We start from the raw sequence: 24,347 nt of genomic DNA, 5'->3' as shown, positions 1-24,347 counted from the left end.
AGCCTGACTTCGGGTGCTAGGGTAGATGTTTAAAGGAAAGGTTCCCTCTACCCACCATGCCACCAACACCACATGGAGCAAATGGATTGCCCTCATCACACAGTGTGCCTGTATTGGAAACCCTAATCGCCTTGGGATTCTGGAAATAATTACAAACTGGCCGGAAGGGGGAAACTGTAGTCTCACTGACAAAGAGGATCAGCAAGAAGCGACAAGGGCTGAAGAAGCTCCACCATAAAACCAATTACCAGCAGAGGATGCACGCTACGCTCTTTTCACTGATGGTTCCTGTCGCATTGTAGGGATGAATTGGAAGTGGAAAGCAGCCATATGGAGCCCCACATGACAGGCTGCTCAAGCTACCGAAGGAAAAGGTGGATCAAGTCAACTTGCTGAACTCAAGGCCGTTCAGCTGGCCCTGGACATTGCTGAAAGAGAGAAGTGGCCAAAGCTCTACCTTTATACTGATTTGTGGATGGTAGCCAATGCACTGTGGCGTTGGCTGGAAAGGTAGAAAAAGGCCAACCAGCAGCGTAAAGAGTCTGGGCTGCTGATGAATGGAAAAATCATTGCCTCTTGGGTAGAAAATCTGTCTGTGAAAATCCATCATGTAGATGCCCATGTCCCCAAGAGTAGAGCCAATGAGGAACACCGAAACAACGAGCAGGTAGATCAGGCAGCAAAGACAGAGGTGTCAAAGATATACTTAGATTGGCAACATAACGGGCAGTTTTTCTCAGCTCAATGGGCCCATGATGCCTCAGGTCATCAGGGCAGAGATGCCACCTATGAGTGGGCACGAGACCGAGGGGTGGATTTAAGAATGGACAGGGTTTTGCAGGTTATCCATGACTGTGAGACGTGTGCTGAGATCAAACAGGCCCAGCGAGTGAAGCCCCTGTGGTATGGTGGGCGGTGGTCCAAGTACAAGTATGGGGAGGCCTGGCAGATCGACTACATCACACTGCCCCAGACACGCCAAGGCAAGCGCTACGTGCTGACCATGGTGGAGGCCACCACGGGATGGTTGGAGACCTACCCTGTGCCTCACGCCACTGCCCGGAACACCATCCTTGGCCTGGAAAAGCCAATCCTGTGGAGACATGGAACCCCTGAGAGAACTGAGTCCAACATCGGGACTCATTTCAAGAATGGCCTTATCAACACCTGGGCCAGGGAACATGGTATTGAATGGATATACCATATCCCCTATCATGCACCAGCTGCAGGGAAAGTTCAATGGTGTAACAGACTACTTATGACTACCCTGAAGGCAATTGGCAGGGGAACTTTTAGAAATTGGGAAATTAACTTAGCAAAAGCAACCTGGATGGTCAACACCCAAGGGTCCATCAATTGAGCTGGTCCTGCCCAGTCTGAACCCCTGCACACAGTGGATGGAGATAAAGTCCCTGTGGTACATATGAGAGGGATTAATCCCACCTCAGGCAAAGACAAACCTATATGTGGGATTGGTTTTGCTCAAGGACCCGGTTACACTTGGTGGGTAATGCAGAAAGATGGAGAAAGCCGTTGTGTACCACAGGGAAAGCCAGCTTTAACTGAGAAGTGTGTGTAAGGTTTCATTGTGATGTAGATGGAAATAGAATAAGGGATGGATAATGTCCTGCATTGAAAGATCATGTCTGTATTTTATCTGTCAGAAGTAGGGCAGTTTTCTTTATCTGTCCCACAAACCAGTCCTCGCTCAGGGAATATCTTCTTTTCATGGGCCATTGAGTGTCACTGCATGACTGATAAAATTACATCATCCCATTGGGAGAAGCTCTGCCCAGGGGGAGAAGCCAAGCATTCCTGCCTGGATATAATCTGGCAGTTGGAAGACCACGGCACCTTTCCCACTGGATTCCTAAAGGAGCTGCCCTTTCCTTACGGATTCCCAGAGGAAGACCATACCAATCTACACCACCAGTGGATCTTCAGAGGAAAACTCCACCCTTCTATAGGATCAGTGCTTCAACAGAACCATACCTGTCTCTCCAGGAGGACTGCAGCCACCATTTAATGGGACTGCTACCAACACCCTGACACACAGGGAGTCAGACCATATTCTGACTCTGTCAGTGTTGTTTTGTATTACTGCATTGGTTTTTTGTTTTTTTTTTTTCTTTCCCTACCAAAGAACTGTTATTCCTGCTCCCATATGTTTGCCTGAGAGCCCCTTAATTTCAAATTTATGACAATTTGGAGGGAGGGGGTTCACATTTTCCATTTCAGGGGAGACTCCTGCCTTCCTTAGTCGACACCTGTCTTTTCAAACCCAGACAAAGATAAATATCCTTGTTGGCAGTGTTTTATTGGCCAATAAATCCTTAAAAGGTCTTGTAACTAGGAGTCTTGTGACCTTCTGAGCCTTGCAATGGAGATGTGAGCCAAACTCACCATTCCTGTCTATGTAGAAGATAAGAAAAAGAAATGGCAACATCTAAAAAACTCAGAGGTCCAGTCTCTAACTCATTCCAAACTCCTTCAAGTCCCCTGAAGTGTGATTTAGCTACAAATAGATGACAAGGACTCTTAATGCTGGCTCTTTGACTCCAAGCCACCTGCTTCAGAAACTTTCACATAACCCTGTGTAGTTAGGTGCCAGAAATGTGTCATTTTAAGAAATTTTCCCAGCTGACTTGAAGAGAGGTTTGTTTGAAGGGTATTTGAGGGGAAACCCTCCCAGCAGAGGTCTGGGCTTTGGCCTAGCTGTGTCCCTGCTGGTTGTGAAGTGTGCCATCAGCTGCAGGGGTTTGTGGGCTAAAAATACAATCGAGTCACATTGACTTGCTCTTTTTGGCCGATAAAAGCTGGATCCACATTTGGGGCAAATTTGGAGATCTCATCTCATGGTGAATGGATGGCCTAGGATTTTCCCAGTTACTGGGAATGGTTCTCCACATCCTTGGTGCAAAATGGCTCCCCAGCAAGTGCAGATCTGCAAGATGATAAACAATTTAGGCAATTGGTGATGATTCTTTCTAAATCGCTCTCCTTTCTCTCTCATAATACTGATTTAGGTGCACTACCTTGCTTGCTTTTGCTTGTCACTAAAACCAAGTGCACATTTTTATTGAATGTATCATCTTACACTGTGGTTCCTTCTTATTGACAGTAAAATAAGAACATTATTTCCAGTGGTGTGTCCTTTAAATTGCCTCTGTCAATTGGCAGAACCACAGGAGGCTCCTGAGGAGCCGGGGCAGTGGGAAGCCCTGAGGAATTGGGTGCCAGAGGCCACAAGCAGCCCCCAGGCAGCCGCCTTGTCCCTGGCCCCCGGCTGCTCGGGCGCTTCCCCAGAGCGTCTCCCAGGCCTGCGGCAGAAGCCCTCGAGGCCGGGCCTCAGCAGGAGGGTGGGGGCAGCCCTGAGGTGCCCAGGCTGGGCTGGCTGGGGACAGGGAGGGCAAAGCTCCCCTGCTGGGGCATGGGATGAGGTAGTGGGAAGGCAGAGAACCTGAGATTTTACCCCCCAAATGTTCTTTCTTTACCCTAACATTTACCTCAGGTTTTGTCACAAAATGATCTCTATGTGTCCTCTAGAAATTACTCAAACTTTTCCTCAAAAGTCATTTTGTCCCCTAGAGATCACCTCACATCTTCCTGCGCAAATATCCACTACATATACTCGACAAATGACCTCCGATGTCATTATTCTCACATTCCAGTGATTACCTGCACTTTAAAGCCCAAATGTTCATTCCGTGCCCTACAGGTGACACCAGGTAATTCCAGCATTCCCCCGCTGTGTTCTCTCGCTCTAAGCTACTGCAGCTTTACCCCTCGCAAAGAGAAACACTCCCTAGTCCTGAGCCGACACTGCCCCATCCTCCTGGGTGTGTATGAGCGCAGGGCAGCCCCAGGGCAGCTCCCCCACGGCTTCTGGAAGGCCGCCCGGCGCCCGGCCCCGAGGGGCGGCCACAGCGGGTCGGAGTTCCCGCCCGCGGCTGAGGGGACCGGCGGGGCGGGGCCGCCCGCGCTGGGCGGGAAACGCTCCCTGCGGCGGGGAGCGGGCGGCGGCGGCGCAGCGGGGCCCGGCCCGGCCCTGCCGTGTCCCTCAGGGCGAGCCCACGGCCCCTCAGCGGCCCTGGCGTCCCTTCAGCCAGCGGCATGTGCGCTCAGTGACACGCGGTGTGCCCGTGTCCCCCTCAAGTGACGCTCACGTTCCCTCAGTGACAACGACAGACCCTGAGGGACAGACAGACACCGGCCTCCCCTCAGGGACTCTCACCTGCCCTCAGTGGCATGCAGGGCATCTGCGTGCCATTCAGAGACAGTCATGACACCTCAGCCACACACGGGGCATCTGCCTTTCCTTCAGTGACACATAAGGCACCTGCAGCCTGCTGGGGAAGCCTCAAGTCTGCTCAGTGACCCACGTGTGCCCTCAGCATTAGGACACCCACCTTTCCTTCAGTGACCCTCACGTCCCTTCAGCAAATCAAGAGGCACCAGCCATCCTGTAGGTGACTCAGAGTGAGGGCAGTGGGTCATCGTGGCCAGGGGCCAGCAGCAGGCAGAAAGCCATGAGGGCTGGGGAAAAGGCTCTGCTCTGCTTACAGCGTGGGCTGAGGGCCGGGAGAGCTCCATTTCCCCTTGAGATGTTGGAGACAGGGCCTTTCACCCTCCTTGTAGGGCTGCCCCTCTCTGCAGGCAGCCAAAGGAGCACGATGGCAAAAGGCCGAGGACAGCAAAGCAAAGAGCCAGCCCTGTACACAGGGAGGTGGGCCAGTGCAAAGGCAGCATGGCACCCTGAAGGTGCCCGCCACACTCTCATGTGTCCCTGCCCTGGGAATGCCAGGAATGCCCTTTGTCCAGAGGGCCTTTCTGTGCCCCACCCCCCGGGCTCAAAGCTGCTGCTCTTCTGGCTCAATCCTGCCTAAAGCCACAGAGCTCAGCCTCCACCATGGCAACAGGAACAAGACTCTGCAAGCAGGCAGTGGAGCTCCATGCCTAAGGCTGAGGGGCTGGAGGCTCCAGTCTCGAGCACAGGGAGGGCACACGCCCAGCCCCACAAATCCTGGCCTCACAGCCCTGAAAGGCTGGGACCAGGGTTCCACACCTGATTCCAGGGGGTCCCTCTAACCCCCCAAGAAGTGCAAGAGTGTCGCGGTGAGGGAAGTTTTGGGACTCTTAATGTAAGAATCAGCAAGCTCCAACTTTATTGATAAGCACCACACTTTTATACACAACAAGTAATAAGCTCATGCATATTCTGTAAGCTAAACAATCTATTGGTTATACTACAATATCAGCTCTTCCTCATTCTTGAGAAATTTGATTTCTACTTCTCACGTCTCATCCTCATTACTGTTATCGTACTACTGCTATGCTCAAGGACACAATGTTTTTGCAGGTGCAAGAACTCAGATAAGCTGGGTTTGGTACTTTCCCAGTTTTGGGTCCACTAATGAGAGGAGGTCAAAGTGATCTCTACCCTGTGACCATTCCTCTACAATTCCCCTGTTTTCTTTTTGCACAAGCAAGGTTTGATTAAATACAGCAGATATCATCCTTTGCACCATATTTTGAAAGCATATACAAAAACAAGGCAAAATTAACACTACTAACAAAGCTATAATGCCTATTATAATACCAGCCTTAGCAATAGCACGTAGCCAGGAGCCCAGGCCTAAAGATTTGAGCCATCCATTAATACCAAGGCCTGATTCTTCCTGTAAGTTTCCAGTCAACCTCCGCAACTCAGAGAGCTGGGAGTGGATGGACTGAGAATGGTCAGAAAGGTTCATACAACACATGCCTTCAAATTCTTCACAACCATGGCCCTGTGCAACCAAAAGAAAATCAATTGCAGCTCTATTTTGAAGCGTTGCATGGCAAATAGGATCAACATCAAGCAAAAGGCTAGAAAGCGCCATAGAAGTAGCATTGGTTTGTTTCACAAGCCAGCATCCTAACCTATTTAAGGTGGCATGGGCACCTGCAGCTGACACCTCTGGAGCTAGAAAGGATGCTGCAATTATGGCCTCTGGGGACCAGAATTTTACATCATCTTTACAGTCAGCAGTAAATGCGTGAGCCATTCTTTTACTTCTATAATGGCGGCGGCTCATATTCAATATCATGGAGGTGTTGGGTGTAAGCAGAGACAGCTGTCCAATTATACATGGCCCCCATGGCAGCATAGATGGGATACCAGGCCAGGCACGGTCTCTACATATTAATAAGTAACCTGCTGGCAATTGCATAGGGTCATTTGATGAAATTGACACTTCCTTTGTAGCATAATTGCACCAGACAGTTGCATTATGGTATTTGTTTCATAAAGAAAGAAATATTTTTAAATGAAATTAGTACATTTAATGGTAGGCTTCACTTAGCAAACTACTTGGTGTAAAGCAAAAACGTGTGCTCAGAAGCCTCAGACTGACAGTGATTCTTGCTTTAGTGTTTTTTGTTTGTTTTTAAACTCTTGATGGAAAGGTACATTTGTAAAAAAGTCATTTGTTGCAATTCCACTTGTTATTGAGTTATCTGCAACTGTTGCCTCATATGCAGATACAGATATCACATATAGGTCTTATAATATTCATCTGCAAAGTATGCAAAGTAGTCTAGTAGTCTTTTCACTTTCTCTCTCCTTTTTTTTTTTTTAATCTGAAAATTACTAAAGACGTTTTCTATAGTCATCTATAAAATACTAGATGTTAGTACAAATTATATAAACCTCTATTTGCAAATATTTTGACTAGCTACTAAAATACCAGAAATCACCAGAAACTACAAGCATCATTTATCAGTACAAAGTTATAATAGTTTTGTTCCCCCTTTCAAAGGCAATTGCTCAACCCACACCCGGTCCTCTGTTCTCCACCAGGAAAGTCTATGCAATGGCAGTCCTTATAAAGATGTCTCAATTGTGCTCACAGGTCACAGCTTAGCAAGGCGTGGACACCCTCAGGGAGTGGTGTTGCAGAAACTGCACAGGTGACAGTCTTTCCTCTATAAGAATTTTCAGCAGAGGGGATGTCCGTGCAAGTGAGTCTTCTTACTCTTGCTACTGTAGCATTTCTTGCATGGGTGGGCCACTGAGGTGGCCTCTCCTGTGTCCTTATGATGCTGACGTCTGCGCTGGTGTCCAAGAGTGCAGTCAGAGTGATGGTGTGACCCCAATACTGAACATCAATTGTCCCCTAGGACGATGCTTTAAGTCCACTGTTAACAAAGCCATTGTTCCTGTAGCCAAAACTACTCTCACTACGTTGCTGCTTGTCTAGTGGTAAACTTCTTCCGGTTAGCTGAGGCAAGGGAGTAATTCGTGATCCAGCCGGAATGAACAATGGCAGAAATGACGTTTGTGCCATTATTTGTATTTCTCTTGTATAATCAGCATCAATAAGTTTAACAAGAATAGTAAATCCTACCATGCTGGCAGACGAGCATCTAATCTATAAAGCCTCCACCGATTGTCCACTTGCTGTAACAGGACCTTTAATCCCTGTGGGAATACGCTGAGGTTTGCAGTCTCTTAAGGTACAGTCCACTGAGGTTGCCAAGTCCAAGCCGAGGCTTCCGTGGGTTGGCGGGCGGAGGGAGGAGGCACTTGTGCTGGGAAGGCGCTCGTGTACTGGGCAGCCAGCTGTGTCGACGTGGGGCGACCCTCTCATTCGGCTTCCCGTCTCCCGAGACGCGACGGCAGGGTGACTCTGTGTGTGTTGGACTGGTAGCGCCGGCACTACAACCAGTTCTTATAGCCAGCGATTCTACAGCAGAGTCGTGATGGTCTTTTCTCTGAGGCCGATTTATGGACACTTGCAAGGTAGCAAGAGCAGCTGACACCTGATTCTGCATGGCCTACACCTGTCTCTTTAAACTACTTAACAGAGCTCGGTGCATATATTCAGGGACTTCTGCTATCTGAATAGCATTCGCCACTCCGTCAATAAACAACCTAAATGGCTCTTCTCTACCTTGTTGAATTCACACCTATGAGGGAATACCCCCTGGAGATTTTACCCTGTCGAGCCCCACCCGGGCTAACTGCATAGCTTCCCTTAGCTTCTCGGGCCTGATTAACGCTTGTGCCTACCCTCGCTGCAAGCCAAGCGGCACGGAGGGAGCAGGGGGGAGAGGAACCGACCGAAGGGGAGAGCTTACCTCCCTCTGCAAGCGGTGGCACGGAGGGAGGGGGGGGAGAGGAATCTCCCGCGGCAAGCAAGGTCGCGGAGGGAGCGGGAGCGGGAGAGGTATCCGACGCAGCAGCAGAGACGCAGAGAGAGCGGGGTGAGAGTGAGAGGTACTGGCCGGGGCGGAGGGAGCGGGAGCGGGAGAGGTATCTGACGCGGCAGCAGAGACACAGAGAGAGCGAGGGGAGAGGTACCGGTGCGGAGGGAGCGGGGGGAGGATGCAATCCCCCGCTGCAGCAGAGAGTGCCTGAGCAACCTATTGCTCAGCCTGATGTTGTTTTACGACATTAGCAACTATCCGCTACATTTTAAACAACTTTTTTACAGCTTTACAATCATCTAGCACCGGCACCCTATAAGCAAGCAATCTTAGAAGTTTTGCTAGAGCAATTCCTTTTTTAAATTAACGCCTTTAACACTACATTTTTCTAAAAAGGCTGTAAATAAATCATACGCCACTTGCCTATCCATAATTAGACGTCAGCGCTGTTGCAGAACTCCAGGCTTTGGCGACGCGTATGGCCTGACCCACCTATGTGGCATTCAGGGGCACTCTCCCATTTCTCATTTTTCTTTCGGTGCCGTCCTGGCTGCTTCAGGACCCAACTCTACTTCGCCCCACCGTGGCACGTCCTCCCCCGTTTTCTTTTCAGCGACGAGGGCGACGTCGGGGTCACCATTTGTTGGGACGAAGGGAGACCGGACATCATTTGATCATCTTTGTCTCGATTTATTAGGCGAATACAGCAGGTTAAATACATTTCTTAATAAGCTTCATACATATTGCAAAAGCTGAGCTCAGGATTGGTTAGTTTACTTATCATCTAGTTACACCTACTTTTACATTCTTCTAGGTTTTTATTGTAAACTATTGAAACCGATCTCACTATTCTGGCAAGGTGCTATCCTCCTACATCCTCATGTTGCAGCAAGGGCACTGTGACCTAGCTTTACCATTGGACACTGACTGATGACTGTCAGGCCTGTATACGTGCTCTCTGCCAGCTAGTCCTCTCTGCTATGTCCCTTACTTGCAAGCCAGTCCTGCACAAAATCCTTCCACATGCAGCCAGTTCTCCAAGCAAAGCAGGTCCCAGGTGAGTGAGGAGAGACACAATGGGCTTGGGGAATGTGGAGCAAGGTTGTCCACACTGGCTCAGACCTCAAGGCACAGCTGCTCTGAGCAGGCCAGACCTCCTTAGGAGAGTCCCTGCATCAATATCAGTCACTGAATGCTGCAATCACCTCTTATGTAATATGAACAGCAATTAAAGACACTCTTTAAAATAGGAATCCATATTTCCTCGAAGCTCTTTGAACTAATTCTCCATAACTGTCAAAGGAAACCCTCCTGATGAACTGCACTAGAGCAGAGGGAAATCAAGGCAGAGCCATGGTTTGTCAGGACTTGCTTGATCCTGATGAGCCTCACTGTGCATTTGGAGCTGAGCCCTTGAACCTCAGGGCCTGGGAGGAGATTGCACAAACCTTTCCAGGAGTCAGAGTCAGAGGAAACACCCAAAGTGTCTCAAGGCATTCATGGGTCCCACTGAGGTCTCTCTCCAACACAGGCTCCTCATGGACTCCTTGGAGGAGAGAATTGGTGGCCAGGATGGCACAAAAACCTCTCAGACACTCAGTGTGGAAAGGAAAATCCTTAAAGTATCCTAAACACCTTGAGTGTCTCAAAGCATGAATGAGCCTCAGGTGGGACTTGGGCTCATTTGGTCCCTCAGGAGCTGGGCTGGGGGCTCCAGAGGTGGCTGTGGAGCATTGCCTGTGCTGTACAAGGGACTGGCAGGCACTGCTGGGCTGGGATAGAGGCTCTGGGGGGATTGGGGTTCCAGGGCAGGGCAAGGCTGGACCTGCCCCTTCCTCTCCCCCCACACACAAAATGTTTCTAGCTAAGTCTTCTCCAGTCTCTCACAGTAAGGGAGTGTTGGAGGTGAAATCCCAATTCTGGCCATGGGCATCTGGAGGAGAAGGACAGTTCTTTTCCATAGGAAGGAGAGCATGGAGCCTTCCCCAGTGTTTTGGGGACAGATGAGAGGTGACCCTCATGAAAGCACTGCCAGCCAGACTTGTCCTGGCAATATTCCTATGGGAACAATCCCTAGATATAAGGAAATTTGGAGGTGAAATCCTAATTCTGGCCATGGGTCCCTGGAGCAGAAGGACAGTTCTTTTCCATTCTGAAGGAAAGCACAGAGCCTCAGTCTTCCAGCAACAGATGAGAAGAGACCCTCAACATGCCAGGGTCAGCTGGACCAGTCAGGCAGTCCATGGGACCCAAACCAGCCAGACCTGTTCTGTGTTCCCTTGGTTTTATGGGGCTCCAGAGTGTCACAATAGTGCCTTGGATCCACGGGGCCCTGCAATGTCATAAAGGTGACTTGATTCCATGGGTTCCAGCAGTGTCACAATGGCCCCCTGATTACAAGAAGACCTGCAGTGTCACACTGGCCCCTAGGTTTGATGAGGTCCCACAATGTCACAGTGGCCCCCAGGTGTCATAAGGCCCCTCAGTGTCACAAAAGTCCCAGTGTTTCCATGGGGCCTTGCAGTGTCACAATGGTCTCCGTGGTTCCCCAGGCCCCACAATGTCATGTGACACCTCTGTCCCATGAGCCCTGCAATGTCACAATGGACCTTTGGACCCTGGGGGTTTGCTGTGTCACAATGGTCTCCTTTGGCTCCACAGTGCCACAATGGACCACTGATGACTGGAGGCCACTCTGTGTCACTCTGGAGATTTGGTTCCATGCAGCCCTGCAGTGTCACAAAGGCCTCTTGGTTTCATGAGGCCCCACAATATCACAATGATCCTCTTGGTTCTGTGGGGACCCCCAGGGTCACAATGGTCTCACTGGTTCCATGAGGCCTCACAGCATCACAATGCTTTGCTTATTCCATGGACCCTCACAGTGTCACAATGGCCTTCATGATTCCATGAGTCCCCTGAGTGTCTCAATGGTCTCCATGTTTCCATGGTGCCCCTCAGTGATGTCACAACCCACTCTCTGATGTCACAGAACCACCCTTTATGATGGCAGGATCTGCCTTATCACCTCACACCCTACTTTATGATGTCACAAACAGCTCTGTGATGTCACAACCCCACAGTGATGTCACCAGACCTTCTCTTTGATGTCATACTGCCACTCTGGTATGTCACAGCACATACTTTGACATCACAGCCTGCTCTATGAGGCTACACAACCATTCCATGATGTCACAGCCTACTCTGTGGTGTCACAGAATCTCCTCTGTGATGCTCTAGCTGCTCAGTGACATCTCACAACAAACTCTGTGATTTCATAGCCTAATCTGTGACCTCACACAACCCACTCTGTGCTGGCACACAGCCCCTTGCTGACATCACAGCTGCTCTGTGCCTCTCTGACACAGCCACAGAGGTGCTGCTGTGACACAGCCCCCTCTGGGACATCTCACAGCCCCTGCCAGGGGTGAGCCCCTGTGAGCTAAGGTTCAATTCCACCTGTCCAATCTTTTATACATAAACCTTGGAGAAATTCTGGGGCTGGGATTGAAACCAGCCACTCCCAGTCTCCTCTCTTAGAAGGAATTTTAGAAGTCTGCAGGGATTTGAGGATCCATGGTGGCTGTTGGATGTCATTTCACCACCTCATGTCTCAGCAGCAGTTTCTCCAATAAAGAAATAAAGATTTTGCCTGAAGCTCCCAGGCTCCCTTCCTTCCTGCCCATGACAGAAACCCCTGTGAGTGTCTGGGACATTCCAGCTCTTTGGCAGCCTGGGGACTCCTGGGATGTCACTGTGGAGTCCCCGTGAGTGCCTGTGACAGATCGGTGCCTTTGCAGCCCAAGGTCCCCTGGGATGTCACCATGGAATGGCTGTGACTGCCTCTGACCACACGGCTCTTTACCATCCCCAGAAAGCCCTGGGAGGTCTCCATGGAGGCCCTGACTGTGCCTGTGACATTCCAGCTCTTGAACAGCCTGGAGCCTCTTGGAAAATCCCCACGGAACCCCCCTGAGGCCCTGTGACAAATCTCATCCTTAGCAGGCAATCATCATCAACCCCTGGTTGCACTGGTCAGTTTCCATGGCAACCATCACCAGCCTCCTGTTGCTATGGTCATTTTCCATGGCAACCATCACCAGGTTGCAATCGTCAGTTTCCATGGCAACCATCACCAGTCCCCTGTTGCTATGTTGAGTCCCTCAGCCACTCCATGGGGTCCCCATGCCAGGGGTGGTTGCCATGGACACCAGCTCAGGCCTGCAGCCTGAATTTGTTGCCATGGCAACAATTTACAGTCCCATCCCCAGGCTCATGGGATCCCAGAACCACAGAATTGGCTGAGTTGGGAGGGACCCATCAGGATCCTCCAGTCCAACTGCTGGCCCTGCACAGGACACCCCAACAATGCCAGCCTGGGCCTGGCAGCGCTGTCCAAACGCTGCTGGAGCTCAGAGAGCCCTGGAGCTGGGACCCTTCCCTGGGGAGCCTGGGCAGGGCCCCAGCAGCCTCTGGGGAAAAACCTTTTCCTGAGATCCAACCTAAGCCTGCCCCGACCCAGCTGCAGCCGTTCCCTCCACTCCTGTCCCTGGGCACCAGAGTGAAGAGGTTCCCACAGCCCCAGCCAGGGACCCACTCCCAAGGCTGTTGCCATGGCCACCAGGGCTGGACTCTCGGTTTCCATGGGCCGGGGTTCAGTAATGGGATTCCCCAGGAATGTGTAGGGACATTTCTGGAACCGCCACCCTCTGGTAAAGGTTCCCCCATGCCAGGATGTGTCACCCCCTGGGACAGGATCCTCCCAGGACAGGAGCCCCCTGGATGTGGGCCCCCAGGACAGAACTGCCTCCCTTTCCCATCTGAAAATGAGCACAAACAGCCTCTTCCTTCTTGTGTTGAGGGGGCACAGCCCAACACCTCCATCTCCCACAGCCTCCCCACCCTTCCCTGCACTTTATGCTCCCCATTTTCCCCCGCCCTTCGGTCCCCCCAACCCCTTCCCTGCTCAAGTGTTTCCTGGGATTTCTGAGCCAGGAACCGGTGGTGAGGGGATCTGGCACAAAAGTGAGGAAAATAAGGAAAAAAGAGAAATAAAGAGAGGAGAAATCAAGGGCAGGGGAGGACACAGAAGCAGAGGACCCCATGTGATGCCTGCACAGGAAACCAGCACCCCATGGGGGCAATGCTATTCCATGGGTCACCCCAAGATCAGAGGCACCCAGGGAAGGAGATGAGATGCCTGTGTCCATCCAGCAACTGCCCATCCCTGGAAACCCCTTCCCCTGGGAACCCAACCATGGGAGCCCCATTCCTAATATCCCCCCATCCCTGGGACCCCCATCCCATTACTGCCATTCCCCAGGATCTCCATGGCTCAGCACCCCATTCCCAAGGAACACTCTCCTGTTCATTTCATCCCCAGAAATCTCCCTTTCTCCAGAGCCTTTATTCTCCCAGGACTCCCCATTCCCCCGGCACCCTCATCCTGAGGACTCCCATCTCCTGACCCCAAATCCCTGGAGCCCACATTCCCCTGGGACTCCAAACCCTGAGTCCCCCCCAGCTCTGGGGACCCCCATTCCCAAGGCATCCCCCATTCTCAGTGACTCCCCCTCCTCAGCACCCCCATTTGCCTGGCACCCCATCCCTAGGATCCCCCCATTTCCCCTGACACTCATCCCTGGCTCCCCAAACCCCCTGAGCCCTCCACTCCTGGGAATTCTGTGTCCCACCTTATCCTACCCAGCCTTGTCCCCATCCTGTGCCCAGCTTGTGGCCACCTTGCCTCCACCAAAGGCCACCTCCACGTGGGGACAGGCATGACCTCGCTTCCTTCCCTTTCATCCCAAGAGCTGCCAGCCAGGGGAGCGGTGGCCACAGCAGTGAGTGACAGCCAGTCCACATGGCTGGGGACACCGAGATGTCTGGGAAGGTGGCGCTGCTCCTGTGGGGTGAGTGCCCTGGGCACAGGCCTGACAGCCCAGGGATGGCGAGGGGAGGGGGGCACAGGGGGGCTGCAGGGTCCCCTGAGGTCCCCAGTGCCAGCAGAGCCACTCCATGTTACCCACAGTGGACCTTGGTGTGACTGTGACTGATGTAGGGTGGCTTTGGGGACAGGAACAGGGGGCAGGAATTGGGGGATGGGGATGTGGGGGCAGGAATGTGGGGACTGGCACCTTTGGGCTCAGGTAGCTCTGGGAATAGGGACAAGGGAACTGGGATGCAGGGACAGAAGGGGACAAGAACCATGAGGATGTGGCCATGGGGATGGGATCATGGAGATGTGACCATGAGCTGGTGAGGGTGACCTGGACCAGCATGGGCTGTGTCCGTGGTGTCCTTGTGCCTGGCGTGTCCACAGTGTTGTGAGAGTCTGTCCGAAATATCCTTCACCTGCCTCACGACCATCATTGAGAGACCACTGAAGATCCCCCTGTCCACAGGCCTTGGGCTTCGTGAGCCAGGAGAGCGTGATGACCTGAGAGCATTGCTAAGCTACTGTGGCCACAGGTGTGTGTATTTTGCTGAGTGCTACACTGCGCTTCAGGAGAGGAACATTCTGACCTTTTTTGCAACAGTAGCTCTGAGATTTCTTCTCTCCCGATTCCTGGCCTGGCTGGACTGTGGTCCCTCAAAGACCCCTTCGGTTCATTTACGCCCACCATGACAGATAAACTGAGATCCATGAAATCCCCATGTGAAAAGGCCCCTCCCACACTTGCCAAGGACTGAAGCCCCCGGCCCGGGGGAGGTGCGTGGGGGGAGGCGAGCTGACCAAAGCAATGTTGCAGGTGCGAGTAACCAACAATGGCTCTCGCCCACGGAGATATGGACTGTGCGTACCCTTCTTCCAAATACAATAGATTCCGTTCCAAAATCATTCCCTTCCCCCATCAAAAAAGAGTATAATTGGAATCCTGATGAACTGCATCTCTGGGATCTCCCCAGACGTGAACTGGTGAACTCCATCGGCTGGACACCGAAGGACCTTCGCCGTTCCACGTTTGGGAGCTATATACCCTTTCCTTTTTCCTCCCTTTTTCCTCATCTTTCCCTTTTCACAACCCTTACCCAACGCATTTTTGCTGTGTTTATTTCAATAAAGCGCATTTGTTTTGATTATTGCTGCAAACCCCCTTGTACCTTGGCGGTTCTTTTTGCACCCTGAGATCCCCCACGAAGCATCACGAAACCTGCCCGCAAGGACCGGCTGTGACATGGGGAAAGGTATTTTACTGGAGGCTTTTGGAGGTTTACTGGATTTTTTTTGTATTTATTATAATTTTGGGAGGAATTACTGGGATTTTTAGGATTCTCTTGAATTTTTGGGGGTTTTATTGGAATTTCTGCAGGATTTTGGGTGGTTTCATTGGAATTGTGGAGGCATTCACAGGCATTCTTTGGATTTTTTGGGGTTTTTTTAAGGAATCTTGGGTTTTCTTGGAGATTTTTGCAGGATTTGGGAGGGTTTTGTGGGTTTTTTTGGGTGTTGCCAGGATTTCTTTAGGTCTTGAGGGGGATTTTATGTAAATTTTTATGGTTATGGGGACATTTTGGGGGGATTTGCGGGGCTTAATTGGGATTTTGGAGGGGGGCTGTTGGGATTTCAAGAGATTTTGTGGGCTTTTATTTGGATTCTAGGGTGTTCTAAGTGGATTTTGTGAGATTTAATTGGGATGCTGTGAGTTTTATTGGGATTTTTGGGGGTTTAAAGGAGATTTTGGTGCCTTTCAGCCCTTCCCCACACACAGGGATAACCCCAAAGCCCCCTCAGACAACCCAAGGCCCCCATAATTCCACTAAAAACCCCCAAAATCCCCTAAAAATTACAATAAGATCCTCCAAAACCACAGAGAATCCCACAAAATCCCAGTAGAACTCACCAAAAATTTAAAAAACACCCAAAAATTTCAATATATCCCCCCAAAAAACCAAAACCCCAGTAAAATTCCTCAAAATCGAAAACCCCCATAATCCACAACCCCCACAAAACCCAGTAATTCTTCTCCAAAAAACCAATAATTCCCTGGTAAACAACAAGATCCCCCAAAGGCCAAAAAAAGCCACCCTCAAATCCCCAAAAAAGCCCCCCAAAAGGCCCCACAAAATCCCCCCAAAAATCCCCCCCCAAACACCCCAGACTCACTGGGGCTGTCCTGGATCAGGATGGAACAGGAGCCACTTCAGGGGGCCCTTGGAGCTTTTTGGGGAGGGGGCACCATGGGAGACCCCCAAAAATGGGGGGGGAGGGGGGGGAACCCCTGCTCTGCCCCCTTCTCCCGAAACCCCCAGACCCCGGTTCAAGGTGGCCTGAGACCCCCCGGGACCCCCAGATCTCCCCCAGGAACCCCAAACACCCAGAGCCCCCCAAGGTTGGCCCAGGACCCCTTGAGAACCCCCAGACCCCAATCGGGTCCAGCCCAGGATGTCCCCTGAGACCCCCCCAGACCCTTCCCAAGACCCCACCCAGGACTCTGCCAGGACCCTCCAGACCCCTCCCCAAACCCAACTCAGGCTCCCCCAGCCCCCCCCAGATCCCCCCAGGACCTCTCCCCAAACTCCCCCCAGACCCTCTCCCAAAACCCTTCCAGACCCCCAAAGCCCCTCCCCAAAACCTCCAAAACCCTCCAAGGACACCCTCAGGACCCCCCAGAGCCCTCCCCAAACTCCCCCAGGACCATCCCAACACCCCCAGACCCTCCCCAGACCTTCCTACGACCCCTCCCCAAAACCCCCCCGGACCCTCCCACGCCCCCTCCTCCCCAAGACCCCTCTTAGGACCCATCCGCACCCCCAGCTCCCCTCGCAATGCCCCAGGACCCTCCCCAGACCCCCCAGACCCCCCCAAACCCCCGGACCCCTCCCCAAAGCCCCCCAGACCCCCCGGACCCTCCCCCGCCCCCCCGATCCCCTCTCGGGCCCCTCCCGCTCCTGTCCCGAGCCCGGCGGGTCCCGGCGGCGGCGGGGAAGGGGGCGCCGCTTCCGGATCGCCTCTGATTGGCCGGAGCGGCGCCGGGGAGGCGGGCGTTGCTGCGGAGAGCCGCGCAGTGACTGGTTAGTTTGGGAAAATGCAGCGCGATCATTGGTTGATGGGGGCGATGCGCGCCGCTATTGGCTGGGAGCCCGCGCAAATGGCGGCCGCGGGAGAATGTGAGGGGAGAGCGGCAGAGGAGCGGAGCTGAGGTGGGACCGGAGAGAAATTGGGGGGGGGGGGGGGGGGTCTGAGGCGGGTTTGAGGAGAAACGGGGCATTTTGGGGGGCACTGACCGGAAATAGGGGGGTGTGCGGTGAGTTTGGGGGGGAATGAGAGGGTGTGAGGGGGCTTTGGTGGGTCTGAGGGAGCTTTCGGGAACTTTGGGGGGAGTTTGAGAGGGTCTGGAGCGTTCTCAGGTGGGTTTAGGGGGATCAGAGGGGAATTGGGCGAGTCTGAGGGGATTTTGGGGGATTGTGAGAGGATCTGGGGGGTTCTGAGGTGGATCTGGGGGAATTTGGGGCAGTCTGAGGGGATTACATAGGGTTTGGGGTGGATTGAGGGAACTGCGGAGGATTTGGGGCAGTCTGATGGATTTGTGGGGACTCCCAGGTGGGTTTGGGGTGAATTTTGGGGAGAACTGGGGTCGTGTGAGGGTCCTGGGGAGGTTTTGAGGGTGTTGTGGAGGGTTTTGGGGTCCGGAGTGATCCTGAGCCACCCTTGAGGGTCTCTGGGGGTCCTGGGGGAGATTTGGGGGTCCCGGGGGGTCCCAAGCGCACCCTGACCCGGGGTCTGGCGGTTTCAGTGGGTTTCAGGCACAGCAGGGGTTTCCCCCCCATTTTTGGGGGTCTCCCATGGTGCCCCCTCCCCAGAAAGCTCTGAGGGCCCCCTGAATTTGCTCCTGTTCCACCGGCCAGTGCCCCCTGGTCCAGGACAGCCCCAGTGAGTCTGGGGCGTTTGGGGGGAATTTTGGGGGCTTTTTTGGGGATTTGGTGGTGGCTTTTTTGGCCTTTGGGGGATTTATTTGTTATGGGGGAATTTTTGAGGGTTTTGTGGAGAATTATTGAGTTCTGGGTGGGGGTGGTGGATTTGGGTGGTTTTGGATTTTAGGGGAATTTATTGGAGTCTTATAGGAGTTTTCTTGGGGGGGAAGGGATTTATTTAAATTTTTGGGAGTACTTTTTAATTTTTTGAGGTTCCGCTGGGATTCTTTGGGGTTTTCTGGGGTTTTGGAGGATCTTATTTGAGTTTTTCCTGGGATTTTAGGGGGTTTTAGTGGAATTTTGGGGGGCCTTGGGTGGCGTGAGGGGATTTTAGGGTTGTCCCTGGGTGTGGGGAAGTGCTGAGAGGCACCAAAATCTCCTTAAAACCCCCAAAAGTCCCAATAAAACTCACAACATCCCAACTGAATCTCACAAAATCCCATTAGAAAACCCTAGAATCCCAATAAAAGCCCACAAAACCGCTTGGAATCCTAACAAGCCCCCCCAAAAAATCCCAATTCAGCCCCACAAATCCCCCAAAAATGTCCCCAAAACCATAGGAAGCCCTACAAAATCCCCCCCAAGACACAAAGAAATCCTGGCAAAACCCAAAAACCCCACAAAACCCTCAAAAATCCCCAACCAACCCCCAAAATTTTCTTAAAATACTTAGACATCAAAAGAATCCCAGTAAATGGTTCCAGAATTCCAATAAAATCCCCCAAAATTTTCAGACTCCCACAAAATCCCAGTAAACCCCACAAAATTATAAGAAAATCCAAAAAAATTTAATAAACCCCCAAACACACCCAGAAAAACACCCCCCCAAAGTGCAAATAAAACACCCCAAAACCCAAACCCCCAAAATCCACAAACTCCCCAGAATTCCCCAACTCCCCCAACCCCAGTCATTCTCTCTGAAACCCCAATAATTGCCCCAAACTCCCACCAGACTCCCCCAGCCCAAGCAGCCCCAGATGCCCCAGCCCTCCCTGGTCCCGCCCAGGCCCGTCCGGGGCTGCAGCCAAAACTCCCCGGAGCGAGCGCGGAGGGCGCGGAGCGAGCCCGGAGCCCATCCCGGGCTGGGCCTCAGGCTCGGCCCCTCAGGGGCATTTTGGGCCACGCTGGGCAGGGTGAGGGTGGGCTCAGATCCCTGGCAGGGATTCCCAGGCTTTACGGGCGGATTTTGGGCCCCTTTGGCTGATTTTGGGCCAAATGTGGTGGAGTTTGGGGGGGGGATTTTGGATCCCTTGGGATGATATGAGGCCCATATGGGTGAATCTTAATCCTGTGTGGATGAATTTAGGTCCATTTTTTTGTGATTTTGAGACCATTTGAGTAGGTTTTTTGCTTCTTTGGGCAATTTTAGGTAAAACCAAGTCATTTAGGATGATTTTAGGTCCTCCTGTGTTGCTTTCAGGCATGTTTGGCTGATTTTAGGTCAATTGAGGTGATTTTGGCAAAGCGAGTTGGATTTTAGGCTCCTTTGGGAGTTTTTAGGCCAAAGCAGGTACTTTCAGGGTGGATGTAATGCCCATTTTGGGGATTTAAGGATGCTTTTAGGCTAATTTTAAGGAGGTGTAAACCAGTTTGGGCAATTTTAGGCCCACTTGGTTGGATTTTAGAGCCCTTTGGATAATTTTAATGCTGTTAGGCTGATTTTCAGCCAAACCTGGTGGATTTGTGCTGCATTTGAGGCCCTTTTGGGTTATTTTAAACCAAACCAGGCCCTTTTAGGACCGTGCGTCCCCTCGGCCCCGCCCCTTTTCCCTCAGGGTTCAGCCTTTGGGAATGGGGGAGGAGGAGGAGGGAGGGAGGAAGAGGCCGAGCGGCAGCAGGAAACAGGTGCAGCAGGGGAGAGGGAACCCTGGAGTGGCCGCAGCCCCGGGAGCATCGCCCCCCATCCCGCAGGTGCCCGGGGAGGGGGAGCTGGGCCCAAACCTGCCGGGGGGTGCCTGGGTTTGGGGTTTTTTGGGGGGATGTTTGCAGCTGGCAGGGCTCCAAAGCTGAGCTGCAGATGGCCCTCGGGGCGACATCGGGGTCCCCAGGAGGTTTTGTTGGGGGGTCCTGGGGCCTGCAGTAGCTGCTCCCAGTATGAGCCCAGGTGGTCCCCCCATGTGCTTCCTGTTTCCTCGGCACTCCCAGTCTGATGCCAGTAGCCCCCAGTGTGATCCCAGGTGCTCCCTGTCAATGCCAGCATGACCCCAGTAGCTTCCAGTATGATCCCAGTGTCTCCCTGTCTCTCCCAGTTGATCCCAGTCATACCCATAGTACTCCCAGTAACTCCCACTTTCTCCCAGTTGCTTTCAGCACAAATCCAGTGTCTCACAGCTGATCGCAGTCAATCCCAGTATGATTCCAGTCACTGTCAGTGTGATCCCACTCTAACCCAGCATGGATTCAGCTGTTTCCAGTGTGATCCCAGCTTCCCCCAGCATAGTTCCAGTTGTTCCTAGTTCCTCCCATTATGATCCCAGTTGCCACTCGAATACTCCCAGTCCCTCTCAGCAGGGTCCCAGTCATGCCCAGTTGCCCCAAGCATGGTCTGAGTTGTCCCCTGCATGATCCCAGTTTTTCCCAGTGTGGTTCCAGTCTCCCCAGGATGGTTAGAGACACTCCCAGTACATCCCAGTGGGCCCAGGAGGGTTCTAGTTACCTCGGAATGATCCCAGTCTTTCCCAGTTACTGTCAGTATGGTCCCAGTTGTGGTCTCAGTCCTCTCAGCACGGTTCCAGTACCTTCCAGCTGATCCCAGTTGCTCCCAATGTGTCCATATTTTCCTCCAAACATAGGCCCAGTCAGGTTCCATTCAAACCCACTCTCATCCCAGTATGATTGTAGCCACTCCCAGTATGATCCCAGTCACTTGCAGTTCAATCCCAGTTGCTCCCAGACACTCCCAGTCTTATGCCAGTGCCCTCAGAGTGATACCAGTTGCTCCCAGCATGGGCCCAGCTGTTCCCAGTGTGCTTGAGTCACTTCCCTAAGGTTACAGAGACTCCCAGTATGGTCCCAGTTGAACCCTTTTGCCCCTGCTCTAGTCCCAGTCACTCCCCAGATGATCCCCGTCCCTCCCAGTATGGTCCCAGTCACTCCCAGTTGCCCCCAGCATGGTCCCAGTTCTCCCCAGTGTGGTTCCAGTCCCGCCAGTATGGTTATAGATACTCCCAGTATATCCCAGTTTCCCCCAGCATGTCTATAGTCACTTGCAGGCACTGCCAGTGGCCCAATAAGGTGTTAGTTATCCCAGTATGATCCCCCAGTCATGCCCAGAATATCCCAGTTGTCTCCAGCGTGCATCCAGTCCTTCCCAGTTCCTCCAGTTTGCTTGCAGCATGGTCCAAGGTTCTCTCAGTTGCTCCCAGTAGCCCAAAGTGGGATCCCAGTCGCTCCGTTTCAACCCCAGTATGATCCCAGTCACATGCCAGCCCTCCCGGTGTGGTCCCAGTATAATCCCAGTTGCTTCCAATCTCTCCCACTGATGCTAGCATGGTTCCAGTTGCTTCCTAGATCAACCCAGTCAGTCCCAGTCTGATGCCATTTGCTCCCAGTGTGCTCCCAGTTGCTCCCAGTCAGGCCCAGTATGGGGGATGATGTGCAGGGTGTGTTCCCAGTCACTCTCAGATCCCCCCAGTATTAGTCCAGTCCCTCCCAGTATGATCCAAAGATGATCCCAGTGTGCTCCCAGTCCCTGCCAGTATGAACAAGTTGTGCTCCACATGGTTCCAGTTGCTCTCTTTCACCCTCACTTTTGTTCCAGTCCCTCCCAGTATCTCCCAGTGTAGCCCAGTTCCCTCCAGCATATTCCCAGTCACTCCCAGTTCCTTCCAGTCTGATCCCATTTGCTCCCAAACACTCCCAGTCAGCCTCAGTGTAGTGGCACTCACTGCCAGGATGATCCCAGTTGATCCCAGTATTAGCCCAGTTGTTTCCAGTCACCCCCAGCATGTTCCCAGTCCCTCCCAGTCACTCCCAGTTGGGTTTTTGGGGGGATGTTTGCAGAATGGAGCAGTCCAAGGCTGAGCGGAAAAGGCCCCTTGGGGGGACACTGGGGGTGCTGGTGGCGGCTGCCGGCAGAGGCAGCCTGGAGGAGCAGAGCCCTGTGTCCCCCAGGAGCCCAAAGTGGGGAGCTCAGAGAGGGGGGAGCGCCGCCATTGGGGGGACCCTCAAGAGCCTGGAGAGGGGCAGGGGGGACTCCTTGGAGTCCCTGCAGCCCAGGGAGAGAATGAGGGGAGAAGGGACCTCGGGAGCCCAAACAGCCCCGGCATGCCAAAATGGGGAGAGCGAAGAGGGGGGAGCTTTTGGGATTGTTGGGACTGCCAGCAGCCTGGGGAGGGCAGGCACCGAGGAGAAGGGGGACCCCCAATCCAAGGGTGACCCCCAGCAGCTGGGACAGGGGGGAACCCCCAAACAACAGAGGGGAGGGACCAGGGATGGGGAACTCCTGGGAGGCTTTTTCAGGGCGGAATCTTGGTGTTTGGGAGTTTTTTTTGTAGCCCATATGGCCAGTGACTTGTAGAGATGGACTTGGGCAGAGGGACTTTCAAACTTAATGTACTCATCCTTTGTTTTCCCCAAACCAGGATTTCCCATTCCCAACCTCTGGGAGGCTCTGAGGAAGAGGAAGATGCCCCAGGACACTGAGACAGGTGAGGAGGAAATCAGTGCCCCTTTCCCCCCTGTGCTGCTCCATCTCCCAGCCCAGCAAAGCCCCTGTCTGCAGGACAGCCCTGGGGGATCTCCTTCCCCTTGCCTGTGGCACGGAGGCAAATCCCATCCTGTCCTTGTCCTTCCTCCCCCAGAGCAGGAGCTGAGCATGGAGAGCAGGGAGGACAAATCCCCACAGCAGAACCTGGTGGAAGAGGCCATTTTTAGCGGCTCCATAGCGCAGGAACCCAACAGGGAGGAAAATCCCCGGAGATCCCGCACGAGGAGGGGCTGCAAACGCAGATCACGGGGATCTGAGGGGGAAAGACCCAGCCTGGGCCAGGAAGGCGGCCGGAGATCAAGCCGGAATTTGGAGCTGGTGCTCCACGAGCAGCTCCGTGATGGGGAGAAGCTCCACTCTTGCATGGAGTGTGGGAAGAGCTTCAGATGGAGCTCCCACCTGATCCAGCACCAGAGGACCCACACTGGGGAACGGCCCTACGAGTGTGATCAGTGCAGGAAGAGGTTTAAGACCAGCTCCAATCTCCTGCAGCACCAGCGCACGCACACAGAGGAGAGGCCCTTCCGCTGCCCCGACTGCGGGCAGGGCTTCAGGCAGAACTCCAATCTTGTCACTCACCGGCGCATTCACACTGGGGAGAGGCCCCACGAGTGTGAGGAGTGTGGGAAGAGCTTCAGCCTCAGCTCCACCCTGATCCAGCACCAAAGGACCCACACTGGGGAACGGCCCTACGAGTGTGGGGAGTGTGGGAAGAGCTTCAGGAAGCGTTCCAACCTGATCCAGCACCAAAGGATCCACACTGGGGAACGGCCCTACGAATGTGGGGAGTGTGGGAAGAGCTTCAGGCAGCATTCCAACCTGATCAAGCACCAAAGGATCCACACTAGGGAGAGGCCCTATGAGTGTGATAAATGCAGGAAGGGGTTTAAGACCAGCTCAGATCTCCTCAGGCACTATCAGATTCATACAGAGGAGAGGCCCTTCTGCTGCCCCGACTGTGGGAAGGGATTCAAGCACAACTCCAACCTCGTCACCCACCGGCGCATCCACACTGGGGAGAGGCCCTACGAGTGTGAGGAGTGTGGGAAGAGCTTCTCCAGACGCTCTCACTTGACCCGACACCAACGGAGGCACCGGTGAGGGAAGCCCTGCGAGTGCCCCGAGTGTGGGAAGAGCTTCATGCGCTGCTCCATCTCCATCCCCTACTGGAGGCCCCACATTCCCTGTGATCCATGTTGGGAACACACCTGCCTGCTTCTCCTTTTGGTTTGGCCTTAATTTTCTTGTGCCTCATCTTCATCCCTTAAAATCTGCCAAAACAGGGTTAAATGAAGGAATTTGATCAAAAATGTCTAACATCCCACCATTTCACAGGTGTTTGAGGGGGAATTTAGTATTTGGGAACACATTCTGTGTGGAGTGCCCCTGTTGCTAAGAGGCAGGAATTTGATCTCACCCTTCTTGCGTTTCTAAGAACTCCTCCCCTGACCCAAACCCCAACTCCACCCCTGGGATACCCTATAAAAACCCCACGGCCCTGCCTTTGCCCTGTCTTTTGGGGGTCAGAAATGGA

At 53.0% G+C, this 24,347-nt stretch overlaps 1 protein-coding gene across 1 annotated transcript in view; it reads left to right on the top strand.

Annotated features, from left to right (window-relative positions):
- The window catches only part of LOC311166146 (uncharacterized protein), a 162,243-nt gene extending 138,296 nt beyond the window's left edge, over positions 1 to 23,947 (top strand). The window contains exons 2-3 of the mRNA XM_084227621.1: positions 22,689 to 22,754; positions 22,908 to 23,947. Coding sequence (XP_084083747.1) covers positions 22,733 to 22,754; positions 22,908 to 23,914 — 1,029 coding nt within the window. The 5' untranslated portion in view covers positions 22,689 to 22,732 and the 3' untranslated portion in view covers positions 23,915 to 23,947. The remainder of the gene's footprint in view (positions 1 to 22,688; positions 22,755 to 22,907) is intronic.
- The last annotated feature ends 400 nt before the right edge of the window (positions 23,948 to 24,347 follow it).

Source organism: Fringilla coelebs (assembly GCF_963513975.1).
Source record: "Fringilla coelebs genome assembly, contig: SCAFFOLD_43, whole genome shotgun sequence".
In the NCBI taxonomy this organism is placed as follows: domain Eukaryota; kingdom Metazoa; phylum Chordata; class Aves; order Passeriformes; family Fringillidae; genus Fringilla; species Fringilla coelebs.
The sequence above is the reverse complement of the archived record's forward strand: the minus strand, read 5'-3'. Positions and strand labels throughout refer to the sequence as shown.